The following is a 24,618-nucleotide window of genomic DNA, read 5'->3' as shown; positions in this document are numbered from 1 at the left end:
CACCGAGCTTCACGCCTGCCGGCCCAGTCCGTGAAATCAGGACCACTGCCCTGCTCGGTCCGGTCCGGACCGGAGCGCCGGCAGGCGGTCCAACCGACGGCTCGGACCGGGACTGGACCGTCCCGGACCGTGTCCAATGGCTACTGGGCCTCAGTGGGCTGCTTGTAGGAAGGAAGAAATTAGAAGCATGTATATACTGTCCCTAACGTAATCGACTCCGTAAATTCTTCCATACGCGGCCGCAAAGCAAAAAACCTCAGCGGCGGCGACACGGGCGGGCTGTCTCCTCCGCCTCCGGCAATGAAGACGCGAGCGGCGATGCAAGGGCTCTCTTCCTCCCCTTCCGGTGACGAAGCGGCCAGGCGAGCCCGCTGCTCCTCGGTCGCGAGTCGCCGCTTCAGGTCAGCCACTCGCCCGCCGTCATCCTCGATCATCTTCAGGGCTAAATTGTTGAGATGGCTGCTGCCTTGTTTGCGCGCGATTCTGTTGAGAAGGATTACTCTACAGCCCTGCACGATGCAGGTGATGTCATTATGGATGTGTGTGGCATCAACTGTGAGGATTGGAGCTTACTGAAAATTACAACAGTGCTGAAAATAATATGGTGGCCTGAAGAAGTTTACGGTCCTTGTGAGGTAAACTGCACGTACTATTTTGTGAATGTATCACCAGTTGCATGATGTTGATGTCCATTTCTTGGAAACTTGCTGTCACTCATTTAAATGTCCAAATCATGCCTTTCTTTCAGATGTTTTCAGAAGATGAGGTGTTAAGGTAGGTGAATGATGCAGATATATATGAAGTTGAGATGAATAAGCATGCTTGCTTGAGAGTCTGCAAAGATATGGTGAAACTCTGAAGAGTTTTTTTGGTATAATTTTTTTTCTACTTTGTGTGAGTTTTTCAGGTCAACGGAACAGAGATAAATGTGGCTTGTGAAGGATTCGATTCCATTCTTACTACTTAAAAACATAGGTGATCCATTTATATCTAAGTCGGGGATTTATTTTTAGTCACCAAATTATCCAGAACTAGCAGGATTCGTGATAAATAGCAGTTTTCTGGTGAACCCAACACAAAATGAAGGATTCATGATCTACTAATAACTTCTAGCATTAGTGGTCACCAGTTATTCAGAACCTAAACTGACATCAGCAACTTATTTATGAGAACTAAAACGGGTACACTTAACAAGAGATCAATCATAAAAAAGCACTTCTGGCCTAGTAAGCGACAGTATATCATGCACTTTCTAATTAAATTCTTAACAGAATCAACAGAGCACTGGTTATACTCGGCAACAATACCCAGAAACACAGAAAAGGTTCGCGAATTCGACATCCGCCAGGAAAACCCACTAGTTATACTCTGCTCGAGTATAACCTATGGGACAAAAAACCTGGCGCATTAATCAATCCACCCTCCCAATCAAGTCTTTACAAAAAGCAGTACATCACAAATTAAAGCAACAATCAAAAGAAGATTACAACGGCTCAGAGGTATTAGCCACAGTAGCACCATCCCCTTCATCAATCACTCATGGACACCAGACGGACTTCGAGCTACATGAGAAATAAACAATTATCAGAAAGTAATAGAAAAAGATATAAGTGAGACTACACGCTGCAACGATAATATTTTTTCCTCTCAATTTCCATGTTCTTTTAGTCCTTCGAATTATTTGGAACTACTGCTGTAGGTGCAGGACATTCAGAGACTGACAGTTTTTGTGGAAACTTAGGTACTAACGTATATACCCCACATTTTGGCGTGTTTAATCGTACAGAAGAAGCTGCAACAAATTATGAGAATGCACTCGGCAGAAGACTTGGTTTAAACACACGTACCTGGTTTTCACAGGCTGTTGTTGCTTCTTGGCTATCAGAAAGTTGCCTCTTTTCACAGGCTGCTCTATTCCCTTCAACTTGCGACAGTCCTCAATCCGCACATTTGGTATTTTTGAAATGTCATCTGCTCCACCAATGGACTCAAGGTCTGAACAATTATAAATCACCAATTTCTGGACTGATGAGAGAGTTTTGCTCCAAAGGTGGCCTGGGATGGATCTCATATGTCGACAGGACAACAATTTTAGTGAAACAAGGGACTGAAGGCCTTCTGGACAGCTGGGAATAAATGAAGACATACGCATATCCTGACATGAACATATCCAAAGATTTTGGAGGGACGATGGTAACTCCAATCCCTCCCACTTGATTCTATGGCAGTCATAAAATTTCAACTTCTTCAGAAAGGAAAAAACTCCAAACGTTTTAGGCCATATGAACAATTTCTTACAACAAGAAAAAGAAATTATCTCAATGGCAGGTAGATATTCCTTTTCTAGGAGATCATCAATGGTTGATAGTTCATCACAGTCGTTGATGCTTAGGGAAGTAAGGGATGATAATACCCTAGCGCTGCCATTTCCCCCAGTGGAGACCTGTCCATATAGCCCAATAGATGTAACAGATCGACAATTTGAAATGCACAATTCCTGTAGAGCTGGAAGATTCCACATCTGTAGTTGGATGGACCTGAGACGGCTGGATGACAAGAAAAAGTAGGTGAGGGAGCAGCACTGGATATTGTCTGTGAGATTCCCGCAATCATTATTAGACGATGCCTCCTTGTTGCCTAGCACGAGCTTCTTGAGAGAGGGCGCAACCAAACTTTGGGAGTTTATTTTTCCACATTCCACCACCTTGAATATTTCAAGGGAACTAAATTCCCCTAATCTTTCAGTGGGTAGCGATATTAGGTTCAGGCACTTCATTATTGCAATTCTCTTTATGACTGGTAGATAAGTTGGATCTAGAAGTTGTTCGAGACTTGATAAACAGGGACACCCATTAATGATTAGATCTGTCAAGGACGAGAAACCAATGCTGCCATTATTGATGTCAACTGTAGGTATCGTCTCGAGTCCATGACAACTAACAAATGAAACGGATGTTAAGCCTGGCAGGCTTTCTGGCTGAAACCAGGTTGGAAGAGAAACACCTCGGTAATCTTCAAGGACTAAAGACTTGAGACTGGCAGGAGGTTGTAGATCCGGAAGGACTTCTATGTCATTTCTGTCACCCAGCGATTGATCCCCCCACAGCAGCGTCAGCTTGTCAAGATATTCCTTGTTCTTTAGTTGGGCTTCTGCTGAATGGTACTTGCTTAGCTTGCCAACATTACTTATTTCCAAATGTCCACGAAGTTGCTTTATATTCTTTATGAACCTATATCCTGGTCCCTGCTCAGCACTGGCTGCATCAAGATTTACTCCGTAAAAAGATTCTTCTTTTCGGGATCTTCTAATATTTGGGCCATATTTAAATCCCTGCGATTCAAATCTCCATAGGTTGACCAACATACCAAAGTCACTAGGCAAGCTTTCTAGCCTGCATTTATTGACACATATGACCTGTAAATTGTGGAGCCTACAGATCGTTGCAGGAAGATTGGTGACAGAACAAGCTCTGGCTACCTCAATGTACCGAAGATGTTTCAATTTGCCAACGCTATCTGGTAACTCATTCACAGAGGCACAAACAATCACGCGCATATGCAGAAGCTCGCTGCACCAAGTATCCATCAAACTAGCTGGAGTTTTTTTATTTGCTAAAGATTTGTTGCAAAGAAGGGTACGGAGCTTTCTGCAGTGACGTAGGCTCAATAAGTTTGAATTCTTGATGTTTGTGCTAGAGAGTACTGACAAATGGCGAACATTCTGAGGAATTCTTTTGAAGTCATCATTGTTTTTCACGATAAAACAGTCATCCTCTGAAACTTTTTGTGCCATATCATGCAATAAGTCATGGATTAAGTATTTGCCTTGAACTTCTTGAAAGAAGGACCGATTTAATAGGTCATTAAAGTATTGGCATCCAATATCTTGAACTGGAATAACACCTTGATGCTTCACAAAGCCTTCTGCCACCCAAATTTCTGCTAAGCTCTCCTTTTCGAACACCTTATCTTTGGGGTACACAGCGCAGAATGAAAAGCATCTCTTCAAGTGGAATGGTAAATACATGTAGCTCAACCGAAGAGCTGGCACAATTTCAGTCGTCTCTTGGTCCAACTCCCACAGTTCACTTTCTAGTATATTATTCCAATGTGATGTGCGAAGGTCATCCCGTAACATGCGTCCAAGAGTTTTAGCAGCTAAAGGAGAGCCCTTCAACTTAGGAAGTATCGTTCTACCAATGAGCTCTAAATCTGGAAAATCATTAGAACTCTCAGATCCAAACACACATACTTTGAAGAACTTCCAAAATACATCATCCTTTAAACCTTCTAATATAATTGGCTCCATAGTGTGCACTAAATCAGAAACTTTTGGAGATCTGGTGGTGACTAACATCATACTTCCTTGTAGTGCATTTTTCAAAGGTTCACAAAACCTCCTCCAACACTGACCATTTTCCTTCAGAGCATCATCCCACAAATCATCGAGGACAATCAAGAACTTTCTGTTGTCCAGTAGGTTAGAAAGAGCATGCTGAAGAGAATTCAAATTGCTTGTTCTTGCCTCATTACCAGGACAAGATTCTATAGCCTCTTTAGTTAATCTCTTCTCATCGAAATCATCGGAGACACAAATCCAAATTATTGTGTCGAAGTGAGACTTCACTTTTTGATGACTACTGATATGTTGGGCCAAAGTGGTCTTTCCAACACCCCCAATTCCAACTATGGGCAAAACGGGAAGATCTCGTAATCTTGATTCATTAACTTGGCCACTCGCTAATATGCTTGTTGATGCTTCATCTGCATTAATTTCCCTCTTGCGTTTCGAACATTTGCTACTACGTGTAGGCACGCCAAGCAATCTCATAATCTGCTCTAGCACCATGTCACGACCAAATATTTCTGTTTCATTGGGGAAAGAGCTAGTCTCTGGCCTAGTTGTTTTGTCAAACCGGAGTGTCACTTCAACCAACCCCATTTTCTCTAGGAGTTTGGAATTAGTTTTTAGCCTTTCACGGACGACATTGACTTCTTTGAAGCTATTATAGAAGTCTGTAAAAGATAATTGGCTTTCATTGCGCTCCATTATGACCTTATGGTTGTACCATGTGATCTCATCAAGAAGGTCTTCAACATCATAGACCGCATCCTTGAGTTTTGGAAGCTGCCCGACCACATCATCGTTGTGGCTTCTCCACTCTGCTCGATTAATTAGGCTATACATAGCAGGAAGAGTGTCACAAAGGCATTGCAAGTCTCTTTGCAAGTCAAATAGATTATTTTGAAACCTTTGCTCCTTAGTGTCAGAAGTAATAGCAGATCTAGCCCATTGAAAAAGATTGACACACTTATCGGTTCCACTAGTGAGCCCATTAGTATCCATGGTGACACGATGCGTATGAACACACACTTTCTCCCTGTTGAAAATTATAGGACACCATGAACAAACATATTTCATGGAAATAGGTGCTGCTAAAGGTATAAATATGATAAACTGATGTGATTCTGTTATATAATTCACATCTCTTTTCTATAATAAAGTATGATTGTGCAGCTACCCCTTGAACCCTAGTTTTCATATATAGTTATTGCTAATTTAGGAAATAATAATGATTTGTGAAAGTGACTTCTAAACATGTCATTGATAATTAATATATGAACTTAGTAATAAAGTTTGCATTTGTAAAAGGAAAGTAAAGTAACAACACTGCATCCTTACTAAATAATGATTATAATAACAATATTATGCAAGCATTCAACAGAGAAGAATCATTATGTTCTTATAACTGGCTGATGTTTATTACCCAGCTAATCATATGAATTAGACGCGTGTTCTCATGGAACAAACGTACTAAAAATAGAGATGACACCCTGCACATTGCTATGGAAATTACTTGTAATTATTTCAATGAGATTTGATTATATGCAACATTAGTATTTGTGCAATAATATATGAACTGAAACTGAAACAAATGTAATTTATTATATTTGATAATTTTATACTTGTAGAATATTAATTAAATATAAGTTACATGCATGATTCATGTTAAGGTGGGACGTTTCCCATGGATGATGGCATGTTGAGTTAGCATAATTACATCTTGAGAGAATTAAAGGTTGAGAAGCAAACTACCTCACAAATGAAGCGTCTGAGCACTAACATACCTCACGCGTCAAGATGGCAATGAGGCCCCGAAACCCACGTCCCCGCGGATTTTTACCCTATTAGGGATGGGGATGGACGAGTTTCTATCCCCACGGGGCTGTTGGTGGGTACATTATAAAACCCAGCATATTTTGCGGGTTTAAACCCGTTTGCGTACTACCCGCACCCAAACCCGACAATACCCGTCAAAATACGTTTTTTAGCATGCACTGATTCATCTTAACTCAAGTGGCCCAAAGTCACAGCACACGAGCCCCCAGCGTCGAGGCCGTAGAGTACAAATAAAGCCCTCCCTCGGTCGATGCAGTGTCTTCGCTCTTCAGCCCTCTCTCTCCCACATAGAACCACACCTAAACCTAAACCTAGATCCCCTAGCCGTGGTCTGCTGCTGTAATATGCTCCTGTTTTTCTTTCAAATGTTGCTATTTTCATTGACTGCTCGTGTGGATGGGTTCCCCGTGGTTTTTAAAAAACCGGACGGGTTTAGGGGACGGGCAAAAAGTTACCCCCGCGCTCGTTGATGGGGACGAGGACGGACTTGCAATTTTCTCGTGGGGGTGGGTTTGGGCAAGTAAAACCGGTGGGTTTCGTCCTCGTTGCCATCTTGACTCAGGCGTGTTTGGTTCCTAGCAAAACCTTGCCATACTTTTACCACAAGTGTGTTAACTGTCTATGGTAAATGTTTGTTTCATTGTCATACTTGTCGAATGCCACATTTTCTTAGTAGTCTACCTCATTTGACATTGACTCATACATTTTTCGGATCTTACCACCACAATTGTGAACGAAACAAGCTAATAACAACCACCTCCATTCCTACAACCGTCGCACCCTCTCTTCCCCATAGCCTCTGCCTCCTATACCTTGTCCTCCCTTCCCATGACTTGTTAGAGAACAGTGGGTGGGCTAAGCCGTAGAATTGGTCGAAGGCGAAAACATGGAGGTCTATGCTCTAGTTGCCTTCGGCGGGGCATGCGATAAATGGGCAATCAATTGAGGCATGGAGTATGGGTGTGGAGCGGTGGAGGTGGTGTTTCCAGCCGAGGTGGGGATCTCTTGTGGTGAGGCGTCGGTGGCTGCGATCACAACTGTAGTATGCAGGCGATAATGGAGGCCTTCTACGTCTTGACGAGGTGGTCCTCTGCTCACACACATGGATGGTGTCGCGGTTCTGCGCTACTAGGAGGTTGTCGCAACATGTTAGAGGGTCTTGGACCTACAGATCTGGCGACAACGATGAATACGTTTGCCGAACTATTTTGCTGCCAAAAGAAATAAAGGTGAAGCATGAGAATGGTGTGGGACTGCCAGAGTGTCCCGAATTGGAATTTTGACGATGCCGGTGACCTTCCTCCCTCTTCAATCTTCATTGTTCCGACCCGTGACTTGATTCCTTCTTGTGTGGCCATGATCTTCATGCATGTGGCATCTCCCGTCAAGATCGTGCTACACATGTAGCTTCTCGAATGATGGAAAGTGGTGCCAACATAGCATGATGACTTTGATTTGGTGGTGCTTCTCGAGTATCCGACCTCGACAGGGCGAAAACTCTAGGTTTAACCCTAGTTGGTTATACCTGGTAATGATATTGCTTTTGCACAATTACCTTGTTGAAGTCATTGCTCGGATTTGTTCAGACTTGATCTTCAGGGTGAAAACCCGGGATCTGACTTTCGGTGTTTGGATCCGACGATAACAGCTTGAGCATCCTTTCCTTCCAGGAGGATTTTCCGCCGGAGAACTTTTTTGGTTGTTCTTGTGGTGTCAAGATTTGGTTGGTGCTTCAGCTTCGTTCTTGTATGACATATGGTTGGTGCTCTTTGTTGGAATGATTCTTGTATGTTTTTTTGGAACATTCTTGTATGTTTGTTATTGAGGTTAATTAGATAAATTGCATTGCAGTTCTGGCGATTCAGAGAAATGCCACTCAATTTCCTTCTTTGGAAAAATACCACAGGAACTTTCCATCACACTTATGCCAGTAGGTAACATTTCAAACCAAAATACCCCCGTCTTCCTCCTTGTGTTCTTCCTCCTCCACTCACCTAAGAGTATCTCCAGCCGTGCCCGAACAGGACCCCAGGCATTTTTAAGCACCGGCGCTCAAAAATCGGCCCAGTCACGCCCTCAGGAACATGTTTTTCGCCGGTCTGGGCCGAAATTGGCGTTGACAGACCCAGACCGAACCCGGCGCATTGGGGGTTGCCAGGGCAATCGATTTTGGCATGAAAGAGCGGTGGGCCCGCTGAGTCAGCGACCCACGCACCTCGTCATCCTCATCGCCTCAGTTTCCCGTGGGGAATCAATGCCAAGGCTGCTCGCCGGTCAGCCTTCCATTGATTCCTCACAGGAGGAGCGGGCGGTGCGGCCGCGGCGACGCACCACCTCCCGCCATGCGTAGACATGGCGTCCACCCCCAGCCGCTATATAAGCAACGCCTCCCCCTCGCTTCAGGCCGCACCCCGCCCACAGCCACCGAGCTCTCTCCACGCCACCGAGCTCTCTTCCCATGCCCCGACACCGGCGATGTTCCTCCCCTCTCTTCTTTCCCAACCGCGACGATGGGCGAGAGGTTCCCCGGCGATGGGGCGGCGGCGAATGGCTTCGGCCGCCGCTCATTGCACGAGTGGGAGGCCTACCTGTTATTCGAAGTCAACAAGCCGGCGCCGCCGGACATGCGCGCGTCGGGGTGGTGGAAGCTTAGCGCCGATGGCGTCCCCATTCCCCCGCTGCCAGACGTCACCGTGCGCGCCGACTACTTCGCTGACGAGGTCTCCCTCATGCGAGCGTCGCTGACGGAGGAGCAGTGGGCCCTCCTGCAGTACGCCGCCTGCAACCACAAGGCTTGGGCGGCGTACAGCACCGGCAGGCGCAGCGGCTGGCCTCCACCAACGAAGCGCCGGTGGTGCGGGGGTCCAAGAACAAAGAGGGACGCCGCCTGTGGTGGGGCACCCCCGGCCGCACACTCCACGCCATCCTCGAGCACCTCGAGGGCGGCAACAACCCGCCATTGACGTACCCTGCCGCCCCGGTCCCCCGCCGGAGCGGCGGCCAATGGATGTCGCGCCGGTCCGACTCCTCCCACTCCTCCGGCTCGTCGGCGTTGTTCAACGTCAACGCCAAGCCCGCGGAGACCGCCGAGACGCCGCTCGGCCGGTGCACCCGCAGCGCCGGCATTGTCATCAAAGAGGGCGGGCGCGCCTCCTCCTCAGCTCCTCCCCGCTTCGTCAAGCCGAAGACGGAGCCGGAGATCGCCACCGTGAAGATGGAGCCAGGGCTCACCGACGTGAAGGCGGAGCCAGGGCTCTACGATGCGGCGGGCTTGAACTGGGGGCGCGAAGACTGGGCGCGGACGGAGCTGGAGCACCAACGCAGCGCCTTTGAGCTGTCTGCCACTCGGCGCCGTGGCCGCGATGAGGGAGGCGTTGTCGTGCTCGACAACGACAGCGACGATGACACGCCGCCGCCATTGGTCCGCCGGGGCGACCCCGGGCAGGGGTCCAGCAGTGGCGTCTACATGAAGGAGGAGAAGGACAACGACGACGGCGGCGACGACGGCGACCTCGCCTCTCTCAACGCGTTATTCTGCCTGTATTCGTGGCCTATTTGTTTTTTTTAGTATTTTATCTATGTAAAAAAACTATTTTAGTTCGCCGAGATAATGTACTGTTTCGTCGAATATTTGTCCCGTTCACCGAATTTTAGATAAATAAATGTTCAAAAAATTTAAAAACAGCCGCCTTGGGCCGACCCTGGGGGCGTCGGCTGGGAACCCGATCACCCCAGGCCGATTTTAGCGCCAGTTCGCCCCATGCGGCGATTTTTCGAGCCACCTGGGGGCCAACGGCTGAAGATGCTCTAACCTCATCTCCTCATGTTTCCTTAAATTAACCATCCTCTTTCTCTCAACAGCAATGAAACAACCGACTTACCCTCCTCTCCCTCTCACCCGAAGCAGTAGACATCTCCCATCTCTTTCCAAAAGCAGCAGATGCAGCTCAATGCCATTGCGGATGACCTCCAAGGCCATGGCAGCGCCCCCATGATGTCGGAGCCCCACTGAAGCAGCACCCCGACGGCCCAGCCACCTCCTATCCCCGTGGACATGGCGGCGACGTCCCCGTCGGGTGCCAGCTCCAATGGGACAAGCAGATCAAGCAGAGCGCAAAACAGATTGAGATCCAACCGCTCCACACGCATCTCCAGCAACGCCTTCCAGCACCCATGCCCCCCGCCCTCCAGAAGGGCCCAGCCCACGGCCTCCAGCGCCCCCACAAGACAGCGACAGCGCCTTACGCCGGCAGCCTTGACCTGCATGAAGCGCCGCCGTACGTCCCCGTGAGCCTCCCTCCCTGCACCTTCTCTCCCTCTCCCTCTCTCTCTTCTGGTTGTCGGCGAGCAAGGGCGAAATGATGAGTGCAGAGCACGGGAGGCCATGAAAGGGTGCAGGTGGGCATGAGTTATGGGGTGCGGCCGCGTTGGGTACTGCTGCCTGGTGCACCAGCAAATCCCAGGCAGCAAGGCAGCCATGGCAACACCTGTAGCAGTAGCAGAGAGAGAGGGAGGGAGGGAGATTGGTCTACGCCATGGTTGATTTCAGGAAAGGAGATGAAGACATGATGGATGGATGAAGAAGAACACAAGGAGGAAGACCGGGGTATATTGGTCTGAAATGTTACATATTAGCATCTATAAGTGTGATGCAAAGTTCCAGTAGTATTTTTCCAAAGAGGGAAACTGGACTGGCATTTATCTGAATTTGCCAGAACTACAGTGGCATTTATCTAATTAACCCTTGTTATTGTTGATTGTATGCATTCTAATAGACGCCGAGTATATGCTCATTCTGTTTGTATTCTCTAGATCCTTAATTAATAAAACCCATAATTTATTGAAAAACATTACGAAAACATCTCCAACATCCAATAGCACACCGTTAATCATTTCCAACCCGTATCGTCTCCCTACTCTATAATTTTCTATCTCTTGTACCATCCCGTGACATTTTCCTCCAAACTCGCTCCTCTATCTCTCTCTATTGGTCCCACCAGCCATACTCTTTTCTTTTTTAGAACGAAGGCTCAAGAAGCACCGGACTTTCAATTAACAAAGCCATCATCAGCCGACCAGATTACAGGACTGCAACTTACAATGAGAAAAAAACAGAAATAAAGATAGGTTATGCTCAGTAGAACAACTCGAAGGCAATGAACTGCGGCCGCGAGCACACAACACCAATGCCATCGAACGTTACTATGTCAAAACCAGCTAACCTATTAAGGCTATGGGAGGAGGGCACCACCGTGCATAGTTTTGTGTTACTGACTGTCACCAAAGAAAATAGGGGCAACACAAGATCTAACTCCGCCGCCACAAAGGCCCCTTACCATTTCACCCAGGCTCAACGGGTGCCACACCGGCAGCCTGCAGAGTGGTTCACCCTAGATCCCAAATCAAAGTACCCAAGCTGCCAAAGGAGAGACACCAGGAGCAGACCTACATGAAACGGAATACTAACCGCCCAATCACCATTGTCGGCAGCACCAAGGTAGAACACCAGATGAGAGTTGTCGAACGAAGACGCTGAAACCTCAAAGAGGCTAAAAGGATGCAGCCCCATGCACCGGTCAGGGATAGGTGTCGACAAAGCCGAAGGCATACCGCCGACATCGAGGAAGGGACCTGCATCCCCTCGCACCAGCGGCTGGGACCCTCTACACCTAAACCCGAGCAGCCTGCCAAAGATGAGATCAGGCCAACACATTCCGCTATCAAATCACCACCAACTTCAGCACCACTAGAGCAATCCCCGCGCGAGGCCTTCAGGAAGGATCACACTTCCAAAGTGTTGTCGTCGCCCCGAACGGGGGAGCTGAGCCTTTCACCTGAGCTACTGCATGGGGTGGAAGGGGGGAGAAGCCCACCGAAGCTTCCAACAAGGGAAACCGCACCCCAAAGACGACGTCTTCAGTGTGGCCGCCGCACCAGCCAGGGGTTTCCCCAGATCCGCACACCCTTTTTTTTCGCGGGGGTTCCAATTTGACGGAAGGTTGTTCCAATGGCGGAAATTTAATTGGGTGTTGCTAGCATTTGGCGGAAGTTTGTTTAGTTATTGATTAGCATTTGGCAGAAGGTTGTTTGGCTAGCATTTCGATTTGGCGGCAGGCAACAACTATATATATTGTTTGTTAATATATTTATTAATTTAATAGAGGCGGTCATTTAAGGTATAGGGCTGGATGACCGACTCCTCCATCGTGTGGACACGATAGTGTTTATGTTTTAGGGGATAGTGTTCAAGATGACCTAAGCCTATATGTAACCTGTGGACTGGTAGACACATAATACGGTGCTACTATTTATGTAACAATCCTTGGTATAGTTCTACACGCTTTCTAAATGAGAATGCTCATATTCTTGAAATCTCAAATGGCATATACTCGTATCTTTCACTAGGGTATAAACCTGAGATTTGGGTTATTCGAGCAACAGTTGCCATCCATCTGGGTCAGATCCGCGAGCCCTCCAATAGCTGGGGACTCCTGCTCCGGGTCCCTACAACACTCAAATGACAAGTCTAGAGTGAGTAAAAAGCACATTTTATTAAAAAGGAAAAAGGGGCCAGATATAATATACCAACCTCATGACAGGCTCTTGTTCATAATTCATGAGGTCGGCAGGGGATTTGAGCCGACTGCTGCTATCATGCACCCCGATCGAAGCTGAAGAGGTAATAGAGTTTAAAATAGATCACAAAGCTTTGTCTACAAGAAATTAATATTGCTCTATGATATTGCAACACTCTGGTGTAATAATTTGAAACAATAGCCACTGATCTCTGCAGCATAATGTGCACTAAACCAGTATAAATATTACAAAGTAATTGGCCTTTAAAGCATTTCAAATATTTCAAACTGTCAAAATACTAAACAAGAAAATGTAGATTTTCACACTTTCGGAATTTCAATGAGAAATTCATTTTAGCAGAGGTGCACTTCTAGTACTCAAATTTTAGAAACAAAATGTTTTTGAAGTTTCTGGGTAGGATTTTTTAGTATTGTAACACAAATTACCGATCTAAAATTTTGTACCCGCACATATCCTTGATTTGTAGATGCATGCATGCATTTACATCACATCGAATTGTGTACAATCACCCTCCTTTAACATACACATTCATGGCTTGCATTCTATTAACCCGAAATATTTACCCCTTCTGGAACGCTGATCCGCAAGCAAACTTTAGCTGCTTCATATTCAGGAACAGCACATCCTTAGGGCATGACCAGGGGCTAAGACATCTTCAGCTCGGGTCTAGCGGCTGGAGAACCCATAGCTAAGAAATTTTTCTATGGATCGACTGTATGGTACTATAATCAACTCTAGGGTCCAATCAGAAGAACGTGGGGAATGGTGGCAGAATCATAGTTTAAAAGGCCGGAACGGCAATCGAACCGGTGAGACTATTGGTTTAGATTTTACGGGTTAGACCGCCGGTTTAACTGGTTCAATAGCGACAATAGCTAAAATATTTAAGTTATTTTTCTAAAAACTTGACCACTGATAGAATAAATAGACATAATATTGGTTGTAATCGAATATCTATACAAATATAAAAAGGCCCAGAGGGTCAGATGCAATAAATCTCGGCCATCAAACCATGTCAATCCAACACTTATATTCCTCCAGTGACGAGCACTCAATCTGTCTACATTATCGACGTAATTAACGCTTGACTGATATCGTACCTAATATCATTTTGCAACTAATTTTCTCCATAATATCAACGTGCATCGCACATATGCATTTACTAGTTAAATCAAAAAATAAATTGTAGCTAGCCTAGTTTCTTCGAGTTAAACTAGATCTTTATTTATTAGAAATAACCAATACATCGTTTATGAGGATTGTTATAGTTTCATTCAAGGGCTCCTCAAACCAATTAGAAGTCAAAAAAATCTAGCTAATCTGTTGAGCTCATGAGCAACTTTAGGAGCTTCTCTATTATAGTGTTCGAACCTAATAATAATGAAATCACATGGCAAATGAAAACACTTATCAAAATTGCGGCCGCTGCTCCCACCAATTGTCCTCCATCCTTCCTGATGTCAGTCACCTCCAAATTGTCCGTGTTAATAATAAGGTGATTGCATCCCATCCTTTGCACAATTGATAGACCGAATGAGAGGGCCAAAGCTTCAACTGGCAAGACATCTGCGCAGTTGTCTATCTTCCCATTCCCCCTGCGATAAATCTACATTTGTCTCTCTTAGGACTGCCCCGTCGTGCCCCTAAGCAGGTCATGGTCAAAAGAAGCATCAACATTAAGTTTAACAAAGCCCACTGGAGGGCAAGACCCCCCCCCCCCTCATAGAAACTTTTGGAGAGGAGGCAGTACCAAAGTTGGTCGTTAGAGCTAGTATCCCCATAGGGACCTGCTGCACATTCTGAGTTGTCCGCAACCCCCCTCAAGAAATCTCACTGGTAGGTTACGAATGGGATGCTAGCATGCACCCTTTTCTTATGAAGTGCAGTCGGATAGATCCAATCTATTCTTGAAATAGACAACTTGCACACACTCCCTTTCCAACCTATTTTCATCTTTCCCACCACAAATACCAGGCTGAGATAACAATCATTTCACACACATTCTAAAGACCAATAATACATAATTCTTGTTCTGACCGAAGAAGTAAATACTCCAACACCATGTAACCATCACAATCAACTTCACAGGCTTTATCAATAATATCATTCATTCCCAACCTTTTCAAAAACCCCTTACTTTGTTGTAGAGAAATAGCAGGTGCTTTGTATCTTTTGTACCAGCCGAACAAGAAAGACAACTGGGTAAGATTTTCATGTCTATTTGCAACTGTAACACACCATGCATGGGAGAGTACCATGTAGCGTATGCCAGGCGAATATTTTAACCTTTGCCGGGCAAGACAATTCCCATATCCTACTCCAAATAGGGTTAACTATGATATTATATTTGGGTTCCAATCATCTTCCTAAATATTGATATTCTGGCCATTCTCCACTCGCCAAATAAAATCATGTTTCAGAGAATTCATGCCCGCCTCAGGTAAAAGAGGAGCCTTTCTTTAACTTAGTATTCAGCAAATTGCCATTAAGATAGCCCCTAGCTCTTAGAATAGAGGCACATAAGGAATCAGGATTCTCAAGAAGGCGTCAAGCCTGTTTGGCCAGCATTGCCAAATTGGAACAATGAATAGCATGAAAACTCATCCCTCCTTGGTTCTTAGTGACACACATTTTCCACCAAGCCACCCAATGCATCCTTCTCTGTTTCTCCTTGTCTCCCCACCAAAAGTGTGTCATCAAGTCAATAAATCCTTTACAATTTTTTTATGAATTTTATAGACCCACATTGCATATGTGGGTATGGCTTAGACAACAGATTTGAGAAGGATCTCCTTCCCTCCGGTAGAAAATAAATTTTACTTCCAACCACTGATTTTCATGATAATACGATCAATCAAGTATTGAAAACAATCGGTTTTATCTAGTCCCACATTGGCTGGCAAGCCCAAATATCTACCGTCGAGGACCTCAGTCATTATATTCAGTGAGGTACACATTTGTTATCTGATCTCCACTTTCGTGTTAGCGCTAAAAAAGATGTTGGATTTATCAATATTAACCAATTGCCCCAAGGTCGCACAGTATGAATCGAGAGCCGATTTCTGAACTTCCGCACTGTGCCGATTACCTTTCATAAGAATCAGCAAGCCATCTAAAAAGAGAAGATTTGTAGCTAGCCTAGTTGGTATTGGGACTTTAAACGTCCGGTGGCTCAAGGTCAAAAAATTGATTCTAGTTTGCACATGATTTTCTTGATATTTTGCTGGGTTCTTTTTTTTAAAGACCGGCCCGTCTTAGAAAACCAAACAGGGCCTCGGTTCTGTTTCTTTTTCGATTAGACCGCCGGTTAGGTCCTTCTAAAAAAAACTATTGCAGATCCAGAGATAGAGAGAGAGAGAGAGAGAGAGAGAGAGAGAGAGAGAGAGAGAGAGAGAGAGATGGCGCTAGGTCTGGTTAGGATTGACATGATGACGTGGATCATACTACTTTTTTCGAACATGTGGAGCTTGTTAGTGAGGCTAAATGTTAGAGTACATACGCTCTTAGGCATCTCTAGGAACTGCTAATTTGAAATATTCTAGAGAGTTTGTGCTTGAAACTATATATACTAGCTAGATAACGCTCCACACATTGCTGCGGAAATTTTTAGCAATGAACTTAACAAAAATAAAATTAGAACATATGAGAATAGTACCACACAATATTTAACCTAGAGGTAATGGAGGGTGGATGCATATTATATTATCTTGTGACACTTAACTTCAATTATTTATTGTCAAAAAGTATAAAATATAAAATAATGATGTCAAGGCTTTTATGTTCTTTGATGATGTCGACGGATTGCACGTGGTTGAAAGTGAAAAGTCAAAAGTTGAATGGTTGCATGGGCGCGTGATGATGTGGAGAGCATGCATAGTGGAAAGTGAAAAGTTGATTGATTGCATGCGCTTGACGATGTGGATGGCTTGCATGTGCATTTAAATGAGAGGTGACATGTGTGGGACATATGTGCTGAGGTGTATAGGCTGCAGATCAAGATAAATAAGATATGGGAATGAACTTGTTAGGTATATAGGATATGTGTTTCAAACGTGATGGCAAACTCACGACTATAAATGCGACTTTCGCAATCGGGCCTATTAGAGGCGAAATCCGAAACCCGTTTCTCACAGCCAAGTTAGAGATGGATCTAGAGAATGGGCGCTGCTATGTTTCGCTTTTAGCGAGCTTGCTTCGCCTCTAGGGGTGGCGGTAGTGGCCTCGCCCAATAGGGAGCCAGTAGTTTTCTTCGTTGCTTGTTTCCTGTTGTTTTTGTTTGTTTGTTTTCTCATATATTTTATATGTTTCAAAATATTCTACATATATATTAAAAAATACTTTACTTAATTTTAAAATTTTAACATTCATTAAAAAGAATTCATGCAATGCGAAATTTTGTCCGCATAATTTGTAAGCAATGTTCATGTCATTCAAAAAAATGTTGATCACATTAATAAATTGTTCACATGTTTTAAAAAATTTGCTCTGTGCTTTTCATAAAAATCATGTAATGTAAAAATTTGTTCAAATAATTTGGGGAAAATGGTTTTTACAATTCAAAAAACGTTTATGACACTGAAAAATATTCATAATACTTTTAAAAAAGTGCACATGTTTTTAAAGGATGTTCTTGACATTTATGATTAGTGTACAATATGTGTTTCAAAATGGTCATTGAGTATTTAGAAACTGTTTTATGTGAATTAGACAAATGTTCAATATGTATTAGGAAAAATGTGCAATGTGTATTTGGAAAATATTCAACATTTATATCTTACAAATTTCAACTTGTATATTATTTTCTTCAATGTGCATTTGAAAAATATTTAGCATGTAATCAAATAAATGTTCAACACGGATTTGAAAAATGTACAACATGTATCTAAAAATTGTTCAACATTTGTACAAAAATGTTCAACTTGTATTAAGAAAGTTGACATCTATTGAAGAACAAAATCATGAATTACAAAACAAAGAAAACCGATACAAAAAACACACAGAAGGAAAAACCACGCATAAACTTCTAAAACCGGTTTCCATAGAAGCTTACAAAAACCGCTCCCAGAAAACTACATTACCCACGTTATTGGGCCGACCTGCTAGCGGGAGCACCAGAGGCGAGTCGTCTTTCGGTCTCCCACTATGCGATGTATAGCCTTGGCGCTTTAGGATGGCCATGGCAGTTTTTTTTGAAAGCCATCTGTGATATGCCATAGTGGGCATGGAAAATCATCACAGTCGGGCTTCGTTAACATCCGTGTATGGTAGGCTTATTTCACACCAAGTTGTAGATGCTTGCCGATTATATGCAGACAACCATCGTTGTAGGCCTCTTGTCTTTGGTAATGTTACATCTAAAGTGGGCCTAGCTACCTGCCCGACTTTGGCAGTTTAACCAGTTTATTGTAAGCATGTAAGGAGTTTAGTTAGCATCTACATCCCTTAGCCATTTTTACCTCCTGCCGTCTTACTCCACATCCTTTGCAGCTAGCCATCGATCTTGTTGGATCTTAGATCGCATGGAAATCTCCTCCTCTATGTTTCCATATGACCTACGACACCATCGAAAATGATGTGTGCGTGGCATGGTTTTTATTATTTTTTGAAACTTTGAATGGCAAAACAAAGTCCACTTTAAGTAATGTGTGTGGCTATCCTATTTTTCGTTAATTTGTTCTTTAGTTTGGTGTGATGTTAGCAATGCACATGTTGATACTATGAGTTGTTACACATTATGTGTTTATATGTAGATGTTCAGAATTTATACATATGTTTTTTCAGGAGGTTGGCGGGGATTGTTGGGTTTAGAGATCTTAGGTTTCCCGTCGCCATCGTGACACGGTAAGATTTTCTTTTGTAGTATCCCTATTGTACCACAACAATGACACCGCCAAAAAGTCATTCGGATGTGTAAATAATCCTTCGGTAAAGGCAATCCTAACTTGTTATCCTTTGCTCCAGAATGTCATCTATGGTTTGCAGTTGTAGCCCAAAGGGAAGAAATTTGTGATTATGCATAATTGAAATTCAACCCTTGTTTGAACTTGTATGGTTCAAACAAGAAAACTTCACAGTCTCTTCCCCGCATGCGGCACAACGTTCAACTGCACCCACCATGATGCACCATCATCATCACCAATAACTTTCATCAACACAAATAAATCTTTGTAGATGTATTTCAATTGAGTATATGTGTTTATTTATGCATACAAATAGTTGTATGTTTTGTATTTTTCAGCACAGGGACTGACTTTGGCACTTGCACTGAATGAAAGGATGTATAAAACACGTCACCTTTAAGTTGAGGCAAGGGGATGATGGCATCGTGCTACAGAGCAAGACTGTTCAAGAGGCATTGTTGTCATGCTACAAGAATAACACTATCCAATAGAGGCATGTTCGTGTACTGGTGTTGCGTGTACAAGCATGATAAAATTCCCTAAGTGAAGAGTTGTAGGAGAGGATCAAGCCATTTCAATTTAGCTAGTAAATGTGAGTATACTGTTCAATGCATGGCCACTCTCACCCGATGCCAGCCCATGCTTCATCATAGTTGCGTTGTCGTCGGCAGCATCAAACGTAGTCACATGCGAGGATTATAGCATTTGCCCCACTTTGCTAGGGGTTAGACCAATTGCCCTAGAGCTGTCTCAGTGGCAAGTGGCAGGTGCTTATTCTTAGATGGTGGCAAATTATCAAATAGGGAAGTAAAATATGGGTTAAGATTCAATTGTTGTCACTTGCCGGAGCTGGTGTCAGATCTAACTCAAAGGCCAAATACAGCACGCGGGCGTTGCGGTCTTCTGATGATGACCTTCGATGCTACGGATGAGGAAGTGTCGAGGCGGGCGACCTTGGGATCTCCGTGGCTGTGCACACATGGTTTTACACAACGGTGACTGACTTCCTCCATCACAGAACGGCCACAATCGTTCCCGTCCCCACTTCAGCTAGAGCGGGCCTATGTGCTGCTGAGGTGCCCAATGGTGGCCATCGCGTAGAGCCCAGACGCCCTATGGCGCCCCCCCTCTCCCGGCGGTTTGCGATGCTCGGCAGTTACGGGCGAAAACACTGATGCCACCAACCGTCACGGCTACACGGGTGTGCCATGTGGATGTCGTTGGGAGGAGGAGGCGCCCTGGTCGGCCTTGCAGCCAGAACTGATGAGGGAAGGAGACGATAACCCCTCCTGATTTATTTATTTTGATTGGGAGGTTTTCTTGGGTGTTTTTGAGCTCTCTACGTATGAGTGTTCTATTTACGAATCAGGAGACGGAAAAAGATCCGAGTATGAAAATTTCTCCATATCACACATGACGTCCCCGAGGAATATGGATTCAGCCACATGCGTTTCCTCACAGTCATGGCCGATTCGATACTAGTGACTGCTTGGGATGACAAAAAGAAGACTGCTTGGAATGACTAGAAAGTGATAAGTCTTCCTGAATATAATGCAACAATATATCCCTCTCTAACTTAATGTAAGAAATTTTTTGACACTGCCAGTGATGTATTTTCTGGGTTATTACATGATGATTTTATTTAATCATGAAGATCAGGAGGTGTGTTACTCACTCGTCGCTGGGTGAAAAGAACAACTCTTTTCACGACCAGCTCTCTAGCTCAGCGCATAATAGCACCATGACACCTTGACCATGTTGTAGTGATGATTGATGAGACTATTCCGATTCACCATCATTGATGCATATTGAAATTATGAAACTTTCCTACACAGGTGACCCAAGAAAAATTCTTGCTTTATTGGAGATTCATACCTGAGTACTTGTAATGGTTATAGGCCAATGCCACCCTCATTTGTAAGTTGGTAGCCTACAAACCAGAAAAAATATTGAGGGTTGAGTCCATGTTCATAGAGGCGTATCATAAAGCAATACTGTTTGGAATTCTCCATCCTATACTTGGAAAATATTTTAGGAGGAACGTAAACAAGATTTCAGTGATCAGTGATTACTTCAAACTTGTTGCACCGAACAACTACTAGCACTCTAACTACAAAATAATTAGGTGGCAAACTTGCACAAATATTTTTGGTATATTTGATAGTAGACTTCCGTGTTTTACTTCAGTACGCAAGAAAGAATAATTTTCACTATATAGTTCTATTGTTTCGTAAAAGAAGCCTCAATAGATAGAGTAGAAAATAGCACTAATCTTGCCTCATCTGCAAGTGAGAATTTTTCAGTAGCAATCCTATCGTTCTGATTAAGTTCATCGATGATCTCATCAGTAGGTGATATGTTTTTAATATCAATGCTCTTAAGCTCGTCGACGATCTCCCTTATTGTAGGCCTTTTATGCCGGTCATCCTGCAAACATCTTAATCCTATTCTGACGCATGTGTTAACTTCTTGCCATGTGTGTGATGACATTGTTGGATGTAACTTTTTTCGCCATATTTTACGTACCTGCAGAGTGGAAACAAAATGTTGACATGTGGCACACACTTATCGAGCAAGAATAGGACAAGACATAATTTTACAAAAATTCCAGTATTATTCATGAGTTGGAGATTTTTTTTTCTTACAAGCTCAATGAAAGTTTCAGAAGGAACACGTCCACAATTCCAGTAGTTCTGGCGTCCTGCCATTATTTGTATGATTATAGCGCCCAAACTGAACATGTCATATTTTGATGAGATTTCCTGTTTGTCAATATATTCCGGTGGCATGAATCCCCTGCATGGTATCATATCCAGTTAATTTCCAACAAAGTTATATTAGAGTTGATTACTTCTCATAAGGTACCAACTCACATTGTCCCTCTCAATGTTCCTTTTGTGGTGGTAATAGTTTTTGTTGAAGGGACGATTCTTGATATACCAAAATCTCCTATTTTCGGCATCATATTGTTGTCCAGCAATATATTTTCTGGTTTTAAGTCTAGATGGTAAATATGTACGCTATGAAGATAATTTAAACCCGCACACACTCCCTTAATTATATTGTAACATGTCTGCCAATCAAGTCCGCATGGCTGCTTGTCTGTTCAAATAAACATGAAACATATTCAAAGGAGTCAATTAAGATATTGAAAGATGTCATAAATTATTATTTTTTGGAAAAGGAAGAGGTCGTAAATTAGGTACATGTTTTCTTTTCATGCAAAATAAGATTCACCAAGTAGAGCGCAGTCATACCAGAAAGGTGTCTCTCAAGGTCTCCACGGTGCAAATATTCAAAGCAGAGAATTCTTGTTGGCTCATGAACAAAGATATATTGTTCATTGTGCTCAATCCATCTACCTGGATGATAGCAGTAGCCAACATACTGTACAATATTTTGATGATGGGCCCTAATAATATTATTGAACTCGTCTGCAAATTTCGTGTCTTCAGGCCCTATGTGAGTAAGCTTCTTCAGGGCAATCTCTTCCCCATTGTCCAATACTCCCTGTTAAGTATTTCTTGTTCATATGGGACATTGGTACTTGATGTTCACAGTAGCAGATCAGTTAAGAAAATATAAAAGATTAATTAAAATCGCACCTTGTAAACTACTGCGAACCCACCCTTGCCAATTATGCGGTCCTCAGCAAAATTATTTGTAATATGTTGTAAGAAGTCTAGTGTAAACTCCCTTGTCATTGGACTCGCCATGGTGTCCTATATCTCCTGCTGGCAGCTAGGACGAGCCTCCATGTCCTATCGAACTAATAACACAGTAATCGTTGAAAATAAGCTGAAAGGTTGTATCCATAATCTTCACAAAGAAAAAGAATACAAATTGTTGGTATACCTTGTTATTTTTACAAACACTAACTCAGATGCTCTGGTATTATTGCTATATCAGGATGGACAAACCCATATTGACCTACTTGCTGAGGTGCGTAGCACACCTAGCTAAGTAAGAACTTCATTTGTTCGTGGCAAGGGCAGTAGCAAGGTAATTAAGAAGATATAAAGTCCATATTGGTACAACGAGCAAAGCAATAACTTCCAAAAGAGCACTAGTTAGTTCCGTGATTTCAACGAACCCAGCAAGATCAAGAAAAACTATGGAAGAAACAAAACAAAATGGAAAGCAGCTAGCAGGTTTATTAGACACAGATCGACGAGAAGGATAGAGGAACAGAGGAATCTTCACACCCTAGCTAACCTGGAGAGGGCCCTTTCCGAAGGCGGAAGCAGAGTATGTGCGTGTGAAGAAGAGGGCGAGCAAGAGAAAGAACTATGGTCACAAAAAGAAGAGAAATTATATGCTGATATTTCCGATTAATGAGGATGGACCAATTCTAGGTAGCCATTTCCATCATGAGAGAGATGCATGACTAATTATAGAGAAGGATGGGAGGCCGAGAAATTGAGGAACAAGTAGTGAGATGCATATGATGTCGACATCCTCGCTCTTGTTGGTACGTCCACGTCAAACAATTGGAAAATGGAGACACACCAAACTGACGATCAACTAATTAGAACTGCCACTGGCTTGCATTTACAGCCATCTTGGCGTTCTAGAATGTAGGACTGGGGTGCCAATAACGTGGGGAGGCGAAATATATTGATGATCTCCACGCAAAGTGGCCTAGGATGTTCATATCTGCCACTCAAGCTGGTCGTAATGAGAGTATCATAGGTAGTATCATGCATGCCAACTAAACAACTTTGATGAAGTGACGTAGAATTAAATAAAGAAAGAGAGGCTTGAGTATCATATCATGATACCGTATCATATTAAATGGTGTACTACTTTGTGTCATGCATGGCAATAAATATAGACCTATATGATACCAACTTACGATAATATGCATTACGGATGTAGTATCACACACTAGTATCATATGCATAATATTAGTATATGCATATGATACTAGTGTATGATATTCCCGTTACAACCAGCCTCAACAACCCAGTACCTCTCTCATCAAGAATCTGAGGGACCTGAAGTTACATCGTTCCGATTAAACTTGTCAGCTGTCATAAAACTAACTAGTATTGATTAAAGAAAACCAGCTACTCCCTCTATCCGGTGAAGAATGTACGTTTGATTTTAAATTTGTCCACGAAAAAGTATACTTTTATCTTCCTAATGCATCTTAAAATAGAAAAAAAAATGCTTCTCTCGTCACACGGTAATCAGCACCAATAACATTTTACACATGCTTTTCTTTATTTCTACATGCACTTAGCTTATTGGGGGTTGAGTAATTAAAAAGGAGAGAGATGAGGGTTTGTATCTTTCTAATGCATTTTTTTACTCCACTTTATAATTTGTTCTAAAAAAATTATATGTACAATTTTCACTCGGACGGAGGGAGTATTGATCAGAGGAGCGAGGAATCAATACTTTCTGGCACCGCAGTCTTGTGTTCTCACCGTCCATATGGGACATTAATCCCTTATGGTTGGCCGTTGGAGGATGCTTACACTGCACGTATGACCAGAGACAAGGAACATAAGGGAGTGATCAGACTACATTGAAAACATGTACTGGTTGAACCGGGGAAGAAAAACCAGCCCTGTACCTTTACAGTACACAGTGAAATGGGAAAAAAATATCTCCAACGAATAGCGACAATTGATTTTGATAGCTCACCAACTTGGTGGCCACGTAATAATGGACAATAACCGATCAAATTTGAGTTCGGGCGACGTTTTGGAGATACTGATTTGAGAATTATTGCTATAGTTCAAGCAACTTGGTGGCATAGAGTAGGTCGTGACGTCTCAACACACACATGTTCTAATTGAGATCTACTTCCTCCGTTCCTAAATATTTGTCTTTCTAGAGGTTTCAACAAATGACTACATACAGAGCAAAATGAGTGAATCTACACTTTAAAATATGTCTATATACATCCGTATGTGGTAACCATTTGAAATC

At 43.3% G+C, this 24,618-nt stretch overlaps 1 protein-coding gene across 5 annotated transcripts; it reads right to left on the bottom strand.

Annotated features, from left to right (window-relative positions):
• Positions 1-1,200: 1,200 nt before the first annotated feature.
• Positions 1,201-23,167, bottom strand: LOC123114290 (putative disease resistance protein RGA1). Of its 5 annotated transcripts, none has more exons than XM_044535716.1 (12): positions 22,534-23,167; positions 22,284-22,447; positions 21,936-22,188; positions 21,552-21,780; positions 21,324-21,474; positions 20,956-21,204; positions 20,554-20,608; positions 12,771-12,852; positions 12,596-12,685; positions 5,253-5,381; positions 1,848-5,180; positions 1,201-1,562 (listed from the first exon to the last, which is right to left on the bottom strand). In XM_044535716.1, the coding sequence occupies exons 2-12, from the start codon at positions 22,392-22,394 to the stop codon at positions 1,538-1,540; spliced, it is 4,707 nt and encodes a 1,568-aa protein (XP_044391651.1). In that variant the 5' UTR covers positions 22,395-22,447; positions 22,534-23,167; the 3' UTR covers positions 1,201-1,537. The 5 variants fall into 5 exon arrangements, with proteins under 5 accessions (XP_044391651.1, XP_044391648.1, XP_044391650.1 ...); XM_044535713.1 differs by having other exon boundaries at positions 1,848-5,381; positions 22,534-22,730; positions 22,894-23,164; XM_044535715.1 differs by having other exon boundaries at positions 1,848-5,381; positions 22,534-22,648; positions 22,894-23,164.
• Positions 23,168-24,618: the final 1,451 nt, after the last annotated feature.

The sequence above is a fragment of the Triticum aestivum genome, chromosome 5B (genome assembly GCF_018294505.1).
Source record: "Triticum aestivum cultivar Chinese Spring chromosome 5B, IWGSC CS RefSeq v2.1, whole genome shotgun sequence".
Taxonomy (NCBI): domain Eukaryota; kingdom Viridiplantae; phylum Streptophyta; class Magnoliopsida; order Poales; family Poaceae; genus Triticum; species Triticum aestivum.
The sequence above is the reverse complement of the archived record's forward strand: the minus strand, read 5'-3'. Positions and strand labels throughout refer to the sequence as shown.